Raw genomic sequence first — 17,991 nt, 5'->3', positions numbered from 1 at the left:
GCATGCATGTGTATGTGCATGCATGTATGTGCATGCATGTGTGTATGTGTGAGAGAGAGCCTGCATCTGAAGCCTATTGAAAAGAGACCACCATCTTGTTTATCCCATTTTTCTGAAGTTTTCACTTAATGTGTTTCTAAAAATGCCTTGATTTATAACTTTCTTCGTTCTATTATTACTATAAAAACCTCCAAGTAAGTGCACTCTTGAAACATGTATTTGAGGAGACCTAATGTATGTTTCAGGGCAAGGTAACTCACACTGCCTCAGAACAAACCATGTCTACTCCGTGGATGTGAGAGCGGTTTCCCTCTGGGGCTGTGGTGTCTTCTCACCTGTTGAAGCTGTGGCTGTTCAAATGCTGTCAGCCGAGACAACCCTTGGCCTAAAACTACTTCCAGTGTCTAAGGCCCTCCCCTTCCAGAATGCTCACCAGGTTGACAAAGTCCTGGTAGCAGATCTGCCCGTCTGCATGGCTGTCAGCGAGAGCTAGCAGCACCTCCTTTTTGTGTGGATCCAGCTTAGAGCTGTGGCTCTCCAGGAGGCTCCGGAATTTTCCTGTGCTGATGTAGCCGGTGCTCCCGGGGTCAAACTGAGGGTGAAGCACAGAAAGCAGCGGAGTCAGTGGGTACCACCCCAGGGCAGATGCGGAGCCCAGACCTCCCGCCCTCCCACACACAGGGGCTGTGGGGACATTTCTAAGGACACAGTCAGGATGACCAGGTCCAACTGCCTTCTGAGGAGAAGCAACCCAAGACAGGGAGGAAGAAAGCCCCTCTCCTGAACTCTCTTGTGGTCTTTTGTTTTGTTTCTTTGAGACAGTTCAGGCTCGGCTGGAGCTGAACGAAACCCCCCTGTGAGGCATGTATGTGCACTATGTCTGGCTGATGACAATTTTAGTTTTTCAAGACAGGGTTTCTCTGTGTAGCCCTGGCTGTCCTGAACTCACAGAGACCCGTCTGCCTCTGCCTCCCGAGTGCTGTGTGCGCCACCACCGCCTGCTGTTGCTCTGCCACCCAGCTACAACTCTTCCCAAGTTTCTCCTTCCACTTCCCCCTAACTGTGGGAAGGAAAGCAGGAATGGAGTTCTGTAAGTGGAGGAGACAAAGGACAGGGAAAGAGAGACCTGAGCATCCCCAGCGCAGGAGGTACACGGGGCTCCCTTATGGGCCGCCCCAGGGTCCTACTCACAGTCCCAGGATCCTTCCTACTCACACCCCATGGGTGGCCAACTTACCAAAGACATGCTCTCTGTTGTTTTGTTTTGGGGGTGAGGGTAAGGGTGTGCTTCTGCATTTGTGTGGGCACATGTGCATTTTACACCATTCTCTTTAACCCCCTGAAGCTCCCTGTGCCCTGGGCAGCAGCCAGGCTTCCTGCCCAGCCTGTCTTAGCTACTTCTGCTTCATCCCAGGGCTGTAACAGGCATCTGTCTTACAGGCCTTCAATTGAGATTTGCTGGATGAATAAATGAGATGTTCAGATGAACAGACAGGTACTAATTTTCCATGAGAAGCCTCTTTGGATTAGTGAGAAAAGGCCTTTATCCCTTTTTGCTCCTTCCTGACATGGCTTACCCTGCCAGAAAATGGCACCCCATCTCTTGTGGTACCAAACGCACTCTGGTCAAAGGGGCTCCTGACCCTGGACTCTGGTGTGTACCTGGAAATGCTGCCATGGGTTGCGTAGGGGAAAGGCAATGGGACGCAGGGGATACAGCTATGGTGCTAAAGAATCCCTGTGTCTGGTACTCAGTCTGGGATGGGAGGCACTAAATGGCAATGGGCCCTGGGAATGTACAGGGGCAAAGTTGGAAGGCCAAACCCATGCTGCCCTTTCTCTGGATAAGGTTAACAAAGGCTGTTTGGAAAACACTACGCAGTGTTACTAGACAATCTGAGACTGACGGCCACAAGTCACAGTCACTTCAGCTGTCCAGAACCGTTTAGGAGAAAGCTCTGAGGAGGTCCATGCTCAGGTCAGACCCTTCATCCCAGCACCAGGTACGCATGGCACCCATTTCCTTATCATCATCAAGGATTTCAGGAACCTCAAAAGGATCGTCAAGACTAAGAATGCCAGGGCCAAAGAAAGGGCTCGGTAGTAAACAGTCCTTGCTAATAGCAAGCCTGACAACCCGAGTTCCATCCCTGGAGGGAGGAGTGAACTGACTCCCAAAAGCTAGCCTCTTCATCTGTCCACACAAGCCCCCCACCAGAGAATAATACTAGTAATCATAATAACAACAGATTTTTGTTTGTTTTTGAGACAGGGTATCTCTGTGTAGCCCAGACTGGTACCAAGCTCACAGAGCTCTGCCTATCTCTGCCTCCCAAGCGCTGGGACTAAAGGTGTGTGATACCACACCTCCCTCATAATAGATTAAAAAATAATAATAAGGGCCAAGATGCTGGCTCAGTAGGTAAAGGCACTTGCAGTTAAGCCCGATGTCTTGAGTTCAATCCCCAGGACCAATAGCAGAATTATCTCCTGTAGGTTGTCCTCGAACCTGCATACTTGTGTTGTGGCACACAGACAAAGGAACATTAGACCTACATCCACACTCTAAATGTAATTTTTTTTTTTTTTTTTGGTTTTTCGAGACAGGGTTTCTCTGTAGCTTTGGAGCCTGCCCTGGAACTCCCTTTGTAGACCAGGCTGGCCTCGAACTCACAGAGATCCGCCTGCCTCTGCCTCTCAAGTGCTGGGATTAAAGGCGTGCGCCACCACCACCCGGCTTCTAAATGTAATTTTTAAAAGAAGAGTAATAACATCTAATATTTGCCATATTTTCATGTCCAAACACTGTTTAACGTACTTTATATGCAGAATTTCTTCTTTTTAAAGATTTATTTATTTTTTACTTTATATGTATGAATTTTTGCCTGCATGTATATCTGTGTACCACATGTTCCTGGTGACTGTGGAGGCCAGAAGAGGGGGTTGGGTGCTCTGGAACTGGAGTTCCGGACAGTTGTGAGCTGCCATGTGGGTGCTGGGAGAGCAATAAGTATTTCTTGTTTGTTTGTTTTGGTTTGGTTTGTTTTCCGAGACTGGGTTTCTCTGTAGCTTTGGAGCCTGTCCTGGAACTAGCTCTTGTAGACCAGGCTGGACTTGAACTCACAGATCTGCCTGTCTCTGCCTCCCAAGTGCTGGGATTAAAGGTGTGCGCCACCAGTGCCCGGTGCAACAAGTGCTTTTAACCAAGGAGAAGCAGGACTCCAGGAACCCATGGTTCTCCCCAAACAGCTTTATTTTATTTATTTATTCATTCATTCATTCATTCATTTATTTATTTATTTTACAGTAGGAAAGGGGCCTAAACAGAGCTAGTCTGGATTTCTTGCTGCTCAGATGTGGAAACTGACCAGAGAGAGGGGAGAGGAGGGAGAACAGAGGGAAGGTTGAAATGCTAACAGCTGGCAGGGCTTTGGTGCACGAGAGACCACTATCCTAATCCACATGGGGACCCTTTAGCCTGGCCCTGACTGTGTTCATGCTATGTTGACCTCAGGACTGGGTTGTAGGTCCTGGGAAGATGTCTGCTGGGTCCTGTTGGGGTCAAGGTTTCCCTGCATATCAAGGGACCTCCTCAGCCTCATGAGGGGAGGAATGAGGAAGCCCAGTGGCTTTGCCCATGCTGGGAGCACAGCCCACAATCCCTTCCCAGGGGCCTCCTCAGGGTTGCCTATAGAAGAAGATGAAGTAGGGGGCTGGGATCAGGCCCCAGACAAAGAGCCACCTGCTCTCCTCGCCCCCCCTTACCCCTGCAGGGCTCCCTGCTGTTGTCCTAGTGACAAGGGGCTGCCCTGTGGCTCCCCAGGCCTCCTAGCCCCAAACACATTACAGGCTCTATCTACACTGCAGAGAACACGCTGGAATCCGGCCGAGCCTCCATTCTCTGCCAAAACTCTACCTTTCATGCCAGGGCTAGATAGGCCAGACAATGGGGGGGTCACCACTACCCTAATAATGAGGCCTCCGAGACTCAGGATGAGTGGGGGTCGGGGAGAGCCAGAGCCAGGCTGGCTGCTGAGGGCATGGGCAGAGCTGGCAGTGGGCATAGGGCACCCAGAGGGGTGAAGGTTAAAAGAGACAGGAGGAGGCAGAAGGGGGGAGGGGGAGAGATATCACGTTCAAAAATCAGAAGAGGGAGGTCCCACCCTTCAGAAGGAAGCTGAGGACTTCTGACTTAAGACTGTGTCCCTCAAGCAAGATGGCAGGGAGTAAGGCCAAAATCACACTCCTGTCTTTACACAGCTCGGCTTTCCCATCTATTGAGTGGGCTGATGTCAACCTGGGGCAGCCGCTAGATAGCCAGGGGCTATTCCCATCACTTTATTCAAATGGGGATCTGTCTCCTTGGTCTGTCTACCTGCCAGCTGCCCTCAGGCTTATAGGGGGTGAGGTTACACTAAGAGTGTGGTGCTACTTTGGTGGGGAGTGCAGGGGTGGGGGGGTGCAGGCAGAACAAATCCTCCAAACGCAACTTCCTTGTTAAGAACATGCTAGAGGCCGGGCGGTGGTGGCGCACGCCTTTAATCCCAGCACTCGGGAGGCAGAGGCAGGCGGATCTCTGTGAGTTCGAGACCAGCCTGGTCTACAAGAGCTAGTTCCAGGACAGGCTCCAAAACCACAGAGAAACCCTGACTCGAAAAACAAACAAACAAACAAACAAACAAACAGAACATGCTAGAGCCCCTGGAATCCCTCTTTGGGGCAGCAGACTGCTTGCAGGATGAGCTGCGGGGGGTGGCATGGGCTGGAAGCAGCCTGCCATGTTAGGTTGGGAGCGTAGGCCCCAGTCCTTCGCATCTATCCCAGGCCTGGTCTAGACTTCAAATCCCAGCAGGCCAGGTCCTGACCCCTCCCTGGGGGTGGGGTCAGGACCCCTCCCCAGGGTACTTAAATGATCCTCCAAAAGAAGAACACGTGGACTCCCTTTCTTCTTCCCGGGGGTTGCATTCCTGGTTTCCCCCTCGGGGCCACCCGAGAGCGCAGATCTCCCAATAACCTGGATATTTCTTAATTTGGCTTGTTTTGATTTGACTTGATTGGGAATTTTTGCGTCGTCAGAGAGCTCGCTTAGGAAATATTCCTAACATTCAGGTCTAGTCTAGAATGGTCAGTCAGTGCAGCTGGAGGAATGAATATATCGGTGAAGCCGAAGCCTGGCAAGAAGCAGTAACCAAAGTGGGCCCTGACCTGCAGGAGAGAGCCCAGTGCTGGACAGAGCTGTACTGGAGGGGGAAGACCCACAGAGGAGGCCAGAGAGCCCTCCCACAATCCTGCCCTCCCTCCTCGGCCTTGAAAAAGAGCTTCTAGGGGGCTGGAGAGGTGGCTCAGCGGTTAAGAGCATTGCCTGCTCTTCCAAAGGACCCGAGTTCGATTCCCAGCAACCACATGGTGGCTCACAACCATCTGTAGTGAGGTCTAGTATCCTCTTCTAGTAGGCATATATGCAAACAGAGTGTTGTATCCATAATAAATAAATATTTTAAAAAAAAAAAGAGCTTCTAGAGGCTCCAAGGAGGCTTTTAATCCCACCAGTGCCCTGCCCATAGGCTGCTAATCCCCTAGGTGGCTCCTCTGCCCAGTCTGAGGCCACACACACACACACACACACACACACACACGACTCACCCTGCCTCCTTTACTCTAAGGTGTCTCAGCTTGGGTGAAAAATTACATGGCCTTCCCTCCTTCTACTCATACCTTACGAGAATGTACAAGGCATTTACTATCATGAAAGCTACTTCTCAGGGGCAGGGGTACGGTGAGGAGTCAAGGCACCAAGGGCTTGAACAGATGGTAATTTGTTTAGATAAATTCATACCCAAGCAGAACAGAGAACCTGGCTCCCTCCCACCACTGGGTTACTATGCCTAAAGCATTCGAAAGATGGCTAGTCCTCCTATCCATCCATCCATCCACCTATCCACCTCACACGTTTGCCAAGGATCCACTGTGGTCCAGGCAACGCATTCATTATATGGACCGCTAAGAGCATAGAGACTAAAAATAGCTAGAGAGACTATCTCAAGGTTAAAGAATGAACAAGGGCCAATAGAGAAATAATCTGAGGTTCCTCCATGGGGCTCACAGCCCCAGTCTTGCCTTCTCTTGCTTTCCTCAGCCCCGTACAGTGGAACAAAAGACACCTCCTGGTACAGGATCTTCCCAGTGTGTGCTTCATGAGACCCTGGGCCCAAGGCCCAGGAGGGTACAGTGGGCTCTGAGTAGGAACAGCAATCCCTTCTTGGGGACAAAAGGCCGTGGAAGGGGCTGGTGATGGGGGTGGAACAGAGAGGCACAGGTGGAAATCTGGCATTAAACAAAACTCCACTTTCTTTCCCATAGTCAGGAAGCCTTCATAGAAGGGCATGACGTAAGCACCCACAGAAAGGGTTCTACCAGACCCAGTAGTGGAAAAGTCTGTTTGATTTGATCCATCCCCTCATTTTCCTAACTCTACCTTATTCGACTACAGCATTTATTTGTTTGTTTGTTTGTTTCCGAGACAGGGTCTCTCTGTGGCTTTGAAGCCTGTCCTGGAACTAGCTCTTGTAGACCAGGCTGGCCTCGAACTCACAAAGATCCGCTTGCCTCTGCCTTCTGAGTGCTGGGATTAAAGGCATGCGCCACCACCGCCCGGCCACACAGCATTTATTTTTGACAACAACACTGTGTAAAACCTTTAGGGACAGTCACAAGCCTACAGTACATCACGCTTCCCTTCATGAAACCCAGGCAGCTCCTCTGCCTCCAGCTCTTGAGTGTCCTAGGCTCTCAGGCAGCTGATATTAGAAGTCTGTGTGATCCGTCCCAGCTAGAAGGTTGACTGGGGATACTAGGTCCCAAGAGAGGCTGAGAAATCAGCAATTGGCCTCATGGGGCCACCGAGCTGAGCTCTCAGGGACAAAGCCTGCCAGAGCGAGGGGGGTTTGCCTGCTCAGCACCCAGGACAGCAGCCCAGCTTTCCCTAGAGGACAGAAAGCTGCCCCAGGCTTCACAATGTCCCCAGCATTCTCGAACAATTTGCGACTTGCACGGACTGCATTTCTGGGACAACCACGAGTCTGGCTCCTGGGAAGACCCTCTCCTCCACGAACAAAAGCTGTGAGTACCCAAAATGATCCCAAAGGCGACACCTGGAGCCGACAAGCCAGCTGCCATCCTGTGTGCCTCTTGGGTCTGGAACATGGAGCCTGGGTCTGGGTAAGGTCCCGTCTCATCCCCAGAGTCTCTTGTCGGTCCAGAAGGAAATGGCCACAGGGCATGTGTACTGGGATAGGGTAAGATGCAGACAGCTGCCCTCCTTGGTAGAGGGGGGTCTCCCATCTGCCGGCTCCTTGTTTCATTCCCAGGCCTCTAAGCAGAGCAAATTAATGAGGCTATTGGGGAGTTTCTGGCTCAACAGAGCTGTCCCCACCCAGCATGCCACAAGCCCACCAGGGAACTCTGGCCCACTCATGGATATTTACAACCCCATAAATTAAAAAGTTCAGGCTGCAGCTGGCAAGGTCAGGAGGCTGGTGATAGGGAGGTGGGGGCTTTCTCTTCCACTTTTTCCTTTCAAATGAGGACACTAATCCAGCGGGGGGGGGGGGGGAAGGATGGGACAGGGACGAGACCAACCCTTGTCCTTCCCATGACCTTCTCCCTCTAATTTTTCAAAACACCAACTTTCAGAACACAATTAAGTGTGACTAGTCCCATTTAACAGAGAGAAAAACTGAAGTCCTCAGAGACGTCCCACCTGACCTGAGCCAGGGTAAGCAAGAGGTGCTTCTTCCCAGACCTTAAGCTTCAGTTCAAAGTGGAAGGGAACTGGCTGGTCCTAAGACCAGGTTTTGATCCCTCCTGCCCTCCAGCCTGCCCTCTTGGAGCCCTGAGGACCCCAGTGCTCTCCTCTCTCAGCTGCCACTACAGGAGCAGGGGAGGCAGCTCAGGCCTCACCAGGCACCCATCCAGACAGCAGGCTCCTGAACACCCACCCCTCCTCTCACTTCCCAGGGGGGTAGACTAGCAGGCTGGCCAGGGAGGCGGAGGAGGGAAGAGACGGGGAGACCAGTCTCCTTCTACCAGACTCTGGCACTCTCTACTGGTCAGCCTTCCCCAGAACCCCCCCCCCCAAGACCCCCACCCCCCAGTTCTTCAGCACCACCCCAAAGCTTCTCCAGAGGCTCATTAACAGCTTTCCCGCCTCTTGCTTGGCCAAGCCTCAGGGAGAATGGGGGCTCTGACTCAGAAGTAACACCCTAGGGGATGGGGAATAGATGAAGTACCTGGACTGACTCATCCGGCCCAGCTTGTCCGGGACACCCAGGGACCAATCCAGAAGCCTCCAGGGAGCATGGAGCAGGAGTGGCAGGAGGAGGTGAGATCAGGAGGGGTCCTGACATCTGCCCTACCCTTTCTCCTCTGTCCAAATCCTGCTCCCTGCCACCTTCCTAGAAACCCCCAAAATCCATCTAGTCCCCAGAACAGAGATAGCTGAACAGTCCAGGAGACGGAGGGAGGTGGGAGGCAGTAGAGAAGCAATCAGTTGGGATGAAGGAGCCTGGAACAGTCCCTTCACCTCCTGTCTGGTTACAGAAGCCACCCAGAAGCCTTGAGGACAAACAGACCCTCTGCAGAGGCTCCCAATTTGTTTCCTATCTCTGGGGAAGACCTGTCCTCTCCATCCGTAGTTTTCTCCCCTATAAAGAGGACACGGAGTCAGGCGTGACGGCAGACACCTTTAATCCCAGCCCTTGGGAGGAAGAAGTGGTGGCAGGTGGATCATTGTGAGTTCAAAGTCAGTCTGGTCTATAGAGAGAGTTTCAGGCCAGTCAAGACTATACATATACAGTGAGACACTGTCTCAAAACAATAACAACAAAAACCACAACAGCCTCACCTCTCAGTTTGCTGAGAGTGTAAGACGAGAGGACAGGTATGTACACACACAGTGGACACTTGTGTTTGTTTTCTCAAAGGAATTTTACCAATACAGACCTGCCTGCTTCAGGAAAGTCGGGAGGTGGGGAGGGGTTTGGCACATTCCTGTAATCCCAGCACTCAGGAGGCTGAAGCACATTAAGTTTGAGGCTAGCAGGAGCTACACTGCAAGCCCTCATCTCAAAAGGGCTGGGGGTGAGCCATGTAGAGACTAATTTTCAAACAAAAATCTCCAAAAGGGGTTTAGGATTATGTCTGTTTACAGCTTAAGACATACTGACTCCATTCCTATAACAAGACAGTACCCTGGGCCCAATATCACTACACCACCAACGAAAGGGACAGTAAGAACTGCCAAGGAGGGAGAGAGGAGACTTGGCTCAGCCCACATGGTGGCTAGACACCTTGTTCTAGCCCTCTACCTTTCACCCTGTAGCACAGACAAGCCAGGTGAGCAGACAGCGCTTGGGCATCAACATGTACCGGGCAGCCTTGTCCGAAGACTCTTTCTGAAAACTTCAGCAGGGCATGTGGTATCTAGCTTCTGTCCTAGGGAGGCAGCCTAGATGGACCAGGAATCCAGACACTTTGATTCAGGCCCTGGATGTACTACATGTCCATACCCATCTGGGAAACAGGACTCACTTCATTATATTCCGTTATATATATAAAATGAACAGTATTTACCTGGTGCTTCCTCCCAGCTATGCCAAGAGCTATGCACACTCCACCCAACCTCCCAACAATTCTGGGTCAGCTATTATTCTACGGTTTCCATGAAAAGTCTGTGGCTTGGAGACGTTGACTGGCTTGTCCACTGTTGCCAAGCTACTGCGGTGTCACCTCTCCACCTGTCTCCATCACTATGCTTGGCACCAATCAAGGAAAGGAGTTTGCAGTACTGGTGGGAAGCACACAGGAACTCAGACACCATCATAACAATACTTTCCTCACCTGCAGAATGAACAGACTGAACAAGATACTTCCATCAGCTGTCCGATAACCTAGGGCCCCTGATGGGGCAGGAGCTACCCAGTGGTGGGAAGGAGGGCGGGACACAATCATGGAACCCCATGGTCAAGGGATGCTCCTGGAGAGGACACCTTAAGCCTCAAATAATATACATGGGATTATAGTTTTGCTTTGCTTTTTTTTTTTTAAGATTCATAGCAACTGAGCCATCTTTCTAACCCCTGTGGCTTAGTTTGACCTGCCAGTCATTCAAACTTCTGTGGGTCTATCACACACGAGGCAGGACATGAACCCAGATCTCTTGGCTCAGTAGCTCAACCACTGAATGCATTTTTGTGAATGGCCAGGGATCAAAGAGTTAATAGAAACAGGATCTACCTGGTCACTAGAGTAGGAGAGGGTAGGGATGTGGTCCTGGAAGCTACTTGAAAAGGAACCAAGATGCAGAGGCCAAGGGTGGGCTCTAAACCATGGCTTTGTTGTCCTGAGACCCCTACTCTGCTGGCTCGTGTGTTCCAGGGTCACAAACACTGGGACTGTCTCAGGGGAAGGCACTTTTTCTCTGTGGCGCATCTGTAATCCACTCAGCGGTTTCATCTCATCTGAACTTCCTTTCAGCTACCAATGCACCATGACCACCCCCACACCTGCAGCCAGCAAGCAGGGAAACTACAGATGAGGTCAGAACCTGGGTCCCACAGGCTGGGGGACACTGGGAGTAAAAGCAGAAAACGTTTGGGGGGACCTAGAGGGTCGCTTACTCAGTTGTTAAAAGCACTTGCTGCCAAGCCTGACAAATTGAGTTCAATCCCCAGAACCCAACAAATGGAAAATCAACTCCTACAAGATGTCTTCTGACCTCCACAAGTACACTGTGGTATGCACATGCCCCCCCACCAATAAGTAAACATATAAATCTAAACTTCTAAGTTCAACTTTTAAAAATAAAGTGATTTGGAGGGGGCTGGAGAGAGGACTCAGCATTTAAAAGCACTCGCTGCTCTTCTAGAGGACCCGAGTTCGACTCTCAGCACCCACAGGATGTCTCTCAAGCGTCTATCTGTAACTCCAGTAGAATACAGAAGAGAAGACTGAGAGAGTTGAGAGCTAGACATGATCTCAGATCTGAAACCACAGAAGGAACTGTGAAAGAAATGTTCAGATGCTTTAGCAATAAAAATATGGTATTTTTGCCATGATATTGCATTATAGCAACACAGAGCCCTTATAGTTACTACAAAACTACTATTTTGTTTGTTTGCAACACTAGGGATTTGAACCCGAGGCTTCGCACACGCTACACCACATTTTGTCTCTCAAGTATACCCCTAGTCCTATGCTAACTTTATTACATGTATTCTTTGTGGATACGCGTCTGACCCAGTACACACATGGAGGTCAGGTGACAAGTTCTGAGAGTCAGTTCCTCCCTTTTGCCATGTGAGTCGCAAGAACTGAACTCAGGTCATTAGTCTTGGACACAAGCACCTTTACCTGTTGAGCCATCTCATTGGCCCAGTAACTCAATAACCTGTTTAAATATTTAGGAAAACCCATCGAAACCCCGCCCCCCAAAAATGAAAAGACTTATGAAGAGATTCACATAGGAAAAAACACACAGGACACGTGGTAGACAAGCTGTGATGGCCCTCCAATTTCCGTCCTGTGGTAACTTCTATATGAGAAGGAGAGTCAGGGACAAGACCTGTTATTTTACCATGACCACAACACAGGTCAGAACTGGAGGGACAGAGAAGCTTTCAAAAGACTAGGGTCACCCGATCTCCTCACCACCAATCCCCAGAAGGCATCTTGGCCATTTACTTGAAAGGTAGCCACAGGTTAACGTGGTGGCTTCTCACGCTCGGGGTCCAGTCAGCTTCAAGCTGGGTAAGGTTTCCCTGCATATTAAAGAACCACATGGCATGGAAAGTTGAGCGAATTCCACCTCTAATACCTGGGAAACAGACGACCATCTGTGTGGGAAAGGAAGACAGGCCCTGCCCCAGTACTTCTGACTTTTGTAACCATCCTGGCAGGAATGAAGCTATTCTAAAGGGAACTTTGTAGCCCTTCCTTTGGATATCTACTGAAACAACTGTTCTTGTGCTGGCCACTTTTATATCAACTTGACACACAGGCTAGAGTTATCAGAGGAAGGAGACTCAATTGAGAAAATGCCTCCAAAAGACTGGGGGTGAACAGCCTGTAGGGTATTTTCTTAATGATTCATTGGGGAAGGCCCAGTCTATTGTGAGTGGCGTTATAAAAGAGAGAAAGATAGATAGATAGATAGATAGATAGATAGATAGATAGATAGATAGATAGATAGATAGATAGATAGAAATGTAAAACAGAAGGAGTCAGCTCTCAGTCAGTCTCATTTTGAGGATTCCTGGAGGCAGGATCGCCATCTCGAACTGAGTTAAAGGTAAAAGCCAGCTGGCTGTTTTGTTTTTCTGACCTTCAGGTTGAACCCCAACTTCTGTCTCTGGGTTTTTATTATTGTGCTACAACAACCATCTGTAACTCCAGTTCCAGGAGATCCAACACCCTCTTCTGGACTCTATAGGCACTACACACACATGGTGCAAAGACATACATGTAGGCAAAACAACCACGTGTATAAAATAAAATAAATCTTAAGAAAAAAGAAAAGTGTTTTACAAAGTGAGTTCCAGGACAGGCAGAAAAACCCTGTCTCAAAAAACAACAACAACCAAAAATACACACACACACACAAACAGAGAGAAAAAAAAAGAGAGGGAGGGAGGGAGGGAGGGAGGGAGGGAGGGAGGGAGGGAGGGAGGGAGGGAGGGAGGGAGGGAGAAAACTAAAGAAAAGTAAAGAAAAAGAAATCAGACAGACTTATTGTAAGAGAAAAATGGTTCAGAGTAAGACCTTGTGGCTGCTTTCCTAGAATTCATTTTGTCTGTCAGAATGATTGATTGGTTTTCCTTTTATTTATTTATTTTCATTTCTGCAATGCTGAGAATTTAGCCCAGGGCCTTGTGCATGCTAGGCAAGCACTCTCCCATTGAGCTACCTCTCCAGCCCAGGAGGGTCCTGAGTGGGCCTCTCCAGAAGCAGGGTGCTCTATCTCTATGAGATGCCCAGGACTTGCCTCCCATTGGATTTCACAGACTGAGGGCTGAGACTGAGTGCCACACGCCCTCTGCTTGGAACTGCTCTCCAGCTGTGAGTGCCTCCCTCTGGAAGTTCTCTTTCATTCACCCAAATGGTTTGTTTTAAAATATAAACACACACACATAGAAACTGGCAAGAGAAATTAGCCAAATGTGAAAGACGGAGGGAAGAAGCCTGATACACTTTGTTCTAGGTTCTTAGTCTAAATCTGCCAAGAGGTGTGAAGGGCTGGCAGCCTGGGGGAAGAGGAGCAGTGGCGGCAGCACCATGGTTTCTCCTGTCTCAGAGATGTCAGGCCAGCAACTGGGATATTCCTAGGGACCAGAGGGAGAGTAGGTGGCCCTCGTGATGGGAGCCAGGCATCAAGAATTATGTCCCCCAAGATCCTCACCCAGGCTCTTCCCCCCCATAAGCCCACATGCTCAGTCCCATGGGGTAATTGCATTTGGCTGGGTCCCCACATTAAACTTGTCTGTAACTAAAGCTGTTGTTTTTTTGCCAACCCCAACCCCCACTTTTTCCTTTCCCCTTAAATTCAGAGTCTCAGTTGGGGATGTGGTTCCCCTCAGCTACTCAGGTCTATTAATATCTTCCTGTTCACCTATCACTGTATCGCTCCTTTCCAACCTCATTGTCACCTTCAAAGTGACATGTATTAAAGGTTTGATCTCCAGCTTGGAGCTGTTGAGTCTAGCAAGAAGCTTTTGAGTGACTGGGGATGTTTGGAAGGGGGCCGTGGGATTCCAGTCTCTTCTTCTCTTTGCCCCATGGCCACGAGGCCAGTGGCTTTCACCCCACTACATACTTCTGTTTTGGCCTGCTTCCTTGCAGGGGCCATATAGTCATGGGTAAGAATATCCAAAACCACCTGGGCAGTGGCCCACACCTTTAATCCCAACACTCAAGAGGCAGGCAGATCTCTAAATTCAAGGCCAGACTGGTCTACAAGAGAGCTCTAGGTCAGCCAGGGCTACACAGAGAATTCCTGTCTCCTGTCATGAAAAATAAACAAACACCCCCTACCCCCTCAAAATAATATCCAAAACCATAAGCCAAATAGATCTCTTCTCTTTATATACTGACAGTGGAAAACTGGCTAACACGAGCCGCCTGTTGCTTCAGCAGGACCCAGGTTCGGTTTCCAACACTGCCATGGCAGCTCACAAACATCAGTAGCTCCAGTCCCAGAGGATCCTGGCCTTGGAAGGCACTGCACATACAATCGAAACACCCATTCACAAACAGCAGCTTTTGAAAACTATTCCGCCTACAACAAAGGTCTGGACTAAGATCCCTTTTTATACCTCCCTCCCCACTGATAAACACAAGCTAGCCACAAAGTAGCCCTATAGCCAAGGATGACCTCAAACTCCTGGCTGACCAGTCTCTATCTCCCAGATGAAGGCATCAGAAGTATGTGCCATCATGCCTGACCATGCCTGGCTTAAACGAGCAGATCTCTCTCTCTCTCTCTCTCTTGGTTTTTCAAGACAGGGTTTCTCTGTAGCTTTGGAGCCTGTCCTGGAACTTGCTCCTGTAGACCAGGCTGGCCTCGAACTCACAGAGATCCTCCTGAGAGCTGGGATTAAAGGCGTGCGCCACTACTGCCTGGCAGAAGCAGATCTCTTAAAGTTGCACAAACTTCATGGTACACCTACTCTCGGCTGTGACTGAAGTGTTCGGTATCCACCCACACTGGAACACCTTCCTATCTTTTCTCCTGCACTACGGTACAAGCACAGGAAGGAAATACCCAATAGTATCCAAGTACCAAGCAAAAATAGAACTATTTCCCCGATGAAGGTCAAAAGTCCATCTCCAGATTCAAACCCGACATTTGGTTCTTCCAGTCCCACTCCTCACCCCTATATTCCAGGCACTGCAAACAATCACATACTGTTTTTCATTTGTAAACAGTCCGGCATTGGCCGATCCCCACTGCAGGAGACACAAGATAGGCCTCCCAAAGAGCCCATTTTGGGAACAAATCTTCTTCCCAAAAGATGACAGAGATTTTATGTTACAGGGTCCCAAGCATTTTTCATAATAGCAGCAGAAAGGGAATCGGAAGATTCTTTAAGAACCTCCCCCACCTCCCCAGCCTCCTACTGCAATACACTTGCATATAGGAAGCTTTAATACATGTTGGCCAATTCCTAAGTGGTGTAAGCCCAGCCATGGTGCAAGGAGAATTTGGAGGGAGGAAAGGATTCTCTCTAGGGAGCCTTCTGCTGTCTCTGACACCCAGAGCACAGTGTGGCTCCACCCCAGATCTACTAAGCCACGCCTCCACAGTACGTCACCATCTCTGGAGCACTGAACTAGGGAAGCCCACGCAAGAAGGCAGGGAGACTGAGACCGACTTCAGGCAGGCAGGGCTGGAAGGAACGGAGGGATTTAACTGCTCACATACCTTTTCAAACAGGACTTTCCAGTGCTGGTAGAGTGGGAGGCCATGCAGGAGAGGAAGAGAAAGAAAGGCACTTATCACCAAGGTTTCTGCAGCCCCCTGAGATTTCCAACATCACCTCCCAGCTGCTGCCCAGTCAGAACCAGGCTCAGGGGCCCACCAGAAGAACTCCGAAAATTCCCCAGAGGAGCAAAGGCAGAAAAGCACAGTACGGGGTAGAAATGGAGTGTTTCTGGCGTGGGACAGTCAGATGCAGGAATGAGAACAAGGATTCCCAACCGTGTCTCAGGGTTTCTGATAACTCCTGCTACCTAAAGGTCATGTTCACATCCACACCCGGAGTCCAAGCGTACTCATGCCTTGGCAGTTGGAGGATTCTACTCAGGAGACTTACCCCTGCTTGGGCACTAGTTTTGCCTGCTTGTGTGTGTTCGTGTTCCCCAATATGCTTCCAAGATTGAGTCTAAGTACTGAGTACATAAGACTCACTCTCTCTGGAGGAGGGCCAGGAGAAAGTGACAGGCTTGACCACGCAAGCAGGAGAGATGTTAGACTCCCGATCCATTCAGATTTGCTGGCTGTGGTTTCGTAGGTTGGGACTCCCGGCTTAATTTCACCCCGAGGGAGAGACAGGTCCGAAGCAAGGTGCCGGGAGAGAGTAGCTTTAACAACTCAAGTGCCCAAGGCTTCCCAGTGTCAGACCCTACTTCCCAGGACTTAGGGACAAGAGATTTGAGCAGCAGATGGCAGGGAAACCCTCTGGGGTAGCCCCTCCCTAGCCTGCCCCAGGGGACCAGCCTGGCACCGACGTGGTCCAGGAATCCTGAGCCCCCTGCTGGGAGCGTTTGTCCCACCTTTCTGGCTGTTCTAGCTCTCATAGGGTTCAGGGACTAAGGCCAGTTTGAATTTCAATCAGTGTCGCGACGAGACAGATGCCGGGCAGGAGCTAATCTGGGAGCGGAGAAGGGTTCTCCAGACTGGTTTGCGCTGTCCAGAGGAGACTGGGGCGCCGGTTCCTTCCCCAGGCTTGCGGAGTCCGCAGGTCGCCGAGGGGAGGGGAGGGGGAGTCACTACAGTGACGCGGCCGCCTCTGCAGGAAAACGCCGTGTCCCGGGCACTGCACCAGCAGCGGGGAGGGGGCTCCGCGGCCGACAGGTTCCCGGCGCAGCAACCGAGGCTGTGTCCCGCAGGAAAGCCGCGGGAACCCGAGCGGGGTGGGGTGCGCACCAGTTCATTTGGGGAGACCCATTCCTCCCACGCGCGGGGCCCCAGCTTATCCTGGACGCTCCAGTGACATAACCTTGAATCCTCCAAGTTCCCCCCAGGGTAGGGAGCTGAGGCCGCCGCAGATCCCCGCGTGGCGCCCCCCAGAAAGTTTGAGGGGCACAGAAGGGGGCACTCACGTCTTCTGGCGCGGCGGGCAGCCGGTCCTCGGCCTCGGGCTCCAGCTCTTCGATGCGCTCCGCCTCGGCGCAAGCGGCCACTGCGGGGCCGGGGCTGGGGTGTTCGCCCATGGCCCAGGCTGCGGCGCTCGTCCCGGGGCGCCGGGCTAACTTTGCGCCGCCTCGGCCGCGTCGCTCCAGGAGCTCGCTGCGCACCTCGCCACCTCCGCGCTCGCCCCCATGGCCCTGCTTGCCGCGGCCCCCGAGACCCCGGGACGCCGGGCCCCGAGGTGCCAAACTTCTCCGCCTCGGCCGCGGGCCCGAGGCGAGGGCGCCCTTGGGCCGGCTGGGCCCTACAGCTCCCCGCGCTCCTTCCCGCTCCGCGCAGCCCCCGCTCTAAGCGCCAGCCTCCTCCTCCTCCCCACGGACTCCTCCGGGGCGGCGCGCGGCGGGGGCGGGGCTGCTCGCGGGGCCCCCGCCCCCCAGGCCGCCCGCCGGGAGGGAGGGAGGGAAGGAAGGAGGGAGGGCGGGCTGCGGCGGGGCGGGCATCGAGTAGCTGCTCTTCGCGCCCAGGGATCCGGACTGCGTTGCCTTCAGCGTGCTCAGCTCGGTACTGGGTTAACCATCACTTGATGGTGGCAGATTGGCAGATTGTGTGACAGAATCAGAAGCGAGGTTCCCACGAAGTTGGCCACGTCAGGGTTAACCAGGACTGAATTGAGAGTGGAGGTCCGAGGAGTGGACCCCACCAGCCATCCTTACATCTTTTATTTACTGCCGTATCGGATTCTGGGAGTCCTGGGAAAGCCTAAGGATGAGACAAAAGTCAGGGGGTCTGGGACCCCAAATCTACCTCCATCTAGAGCTGTAAGTCCTGCTCACGCTTCTTGACCATGTTAAACCCAGGAAAGCGCCCTGCCAGAGAGAGGGGCGGGGAGGGGGAACTAAAAACTAAAACTAAAATGCAAGAATGAAGTTAGCAAAGCAGTAAAGGATCACTAAAGGAGAAAGGCAGAGGGCAGTTTCCCTGACGGAAAAGCCTCAGGGAAGACCGTCTTCCCGAGTGACTATAATCTGTGTCAGCGGCCAGGCTGGGGTAGCGGCTCCCCAAGGAAGGCTTAGGCAGCCCCCACACAG

At 51.5% G+C, this 17,991-nt stretch overlaps 1 protein-coding gene across 5 annotated transcripts in view; it reads right to left on the bottom strand.

Annotated features, from left to right (window-relative positions):
• Window positions 1-17,266, bottom strand: part of Rhbdl3 (rhomboid like 3) — a 47,803-nt gene extending 30,537 nt beyond the window's left edge. For 4 of the 5 annotated variants that reach the window (XM_057774666.1, XM_057774670.1, XM_057774668.1 and 1 more), the window contains exons 1-3: window positions 16,876-17,266; window positions 15,476-15,499; window positions 434-592 (exon numbers count right to left, since the gene is read on the bottom strand). In XM_057774666.1, the coding sequence (XP_057630649.1) occupies window positions 434-592; window positions 15,476-15,499; window positions 16,876-16,986 (294 nt within the window). In that variant the 5' untranslated portion in view covers window positions 16,987-17,266. The remainder of the gene's footprint in view (window positions 1-433; window positions 593-15,475; window positions 15,500-16,875) is intronic. The other variant, XM_057774667.1, reaches the window with a different exon arrangement.
• Window positions 17,267-17,991: the final 725 nt, after the last annotated feature.

Source organism: Chionomys nivalis, chromosome 7 (genome assembly GCF_950005125.1).
Source record: "Chionomys nivalis chromosome 7, mChiNiv1.1, whole genome shotgun sequence".
NCBI lineage: Eukaryota > Metazoa > Chordata > Mammalia > Rodentia > Cricetidae > Chionomys > Chionomys nivalis.
This window is presented reverse-complemented; position numbering and strand designations above follow the sequence as displayed.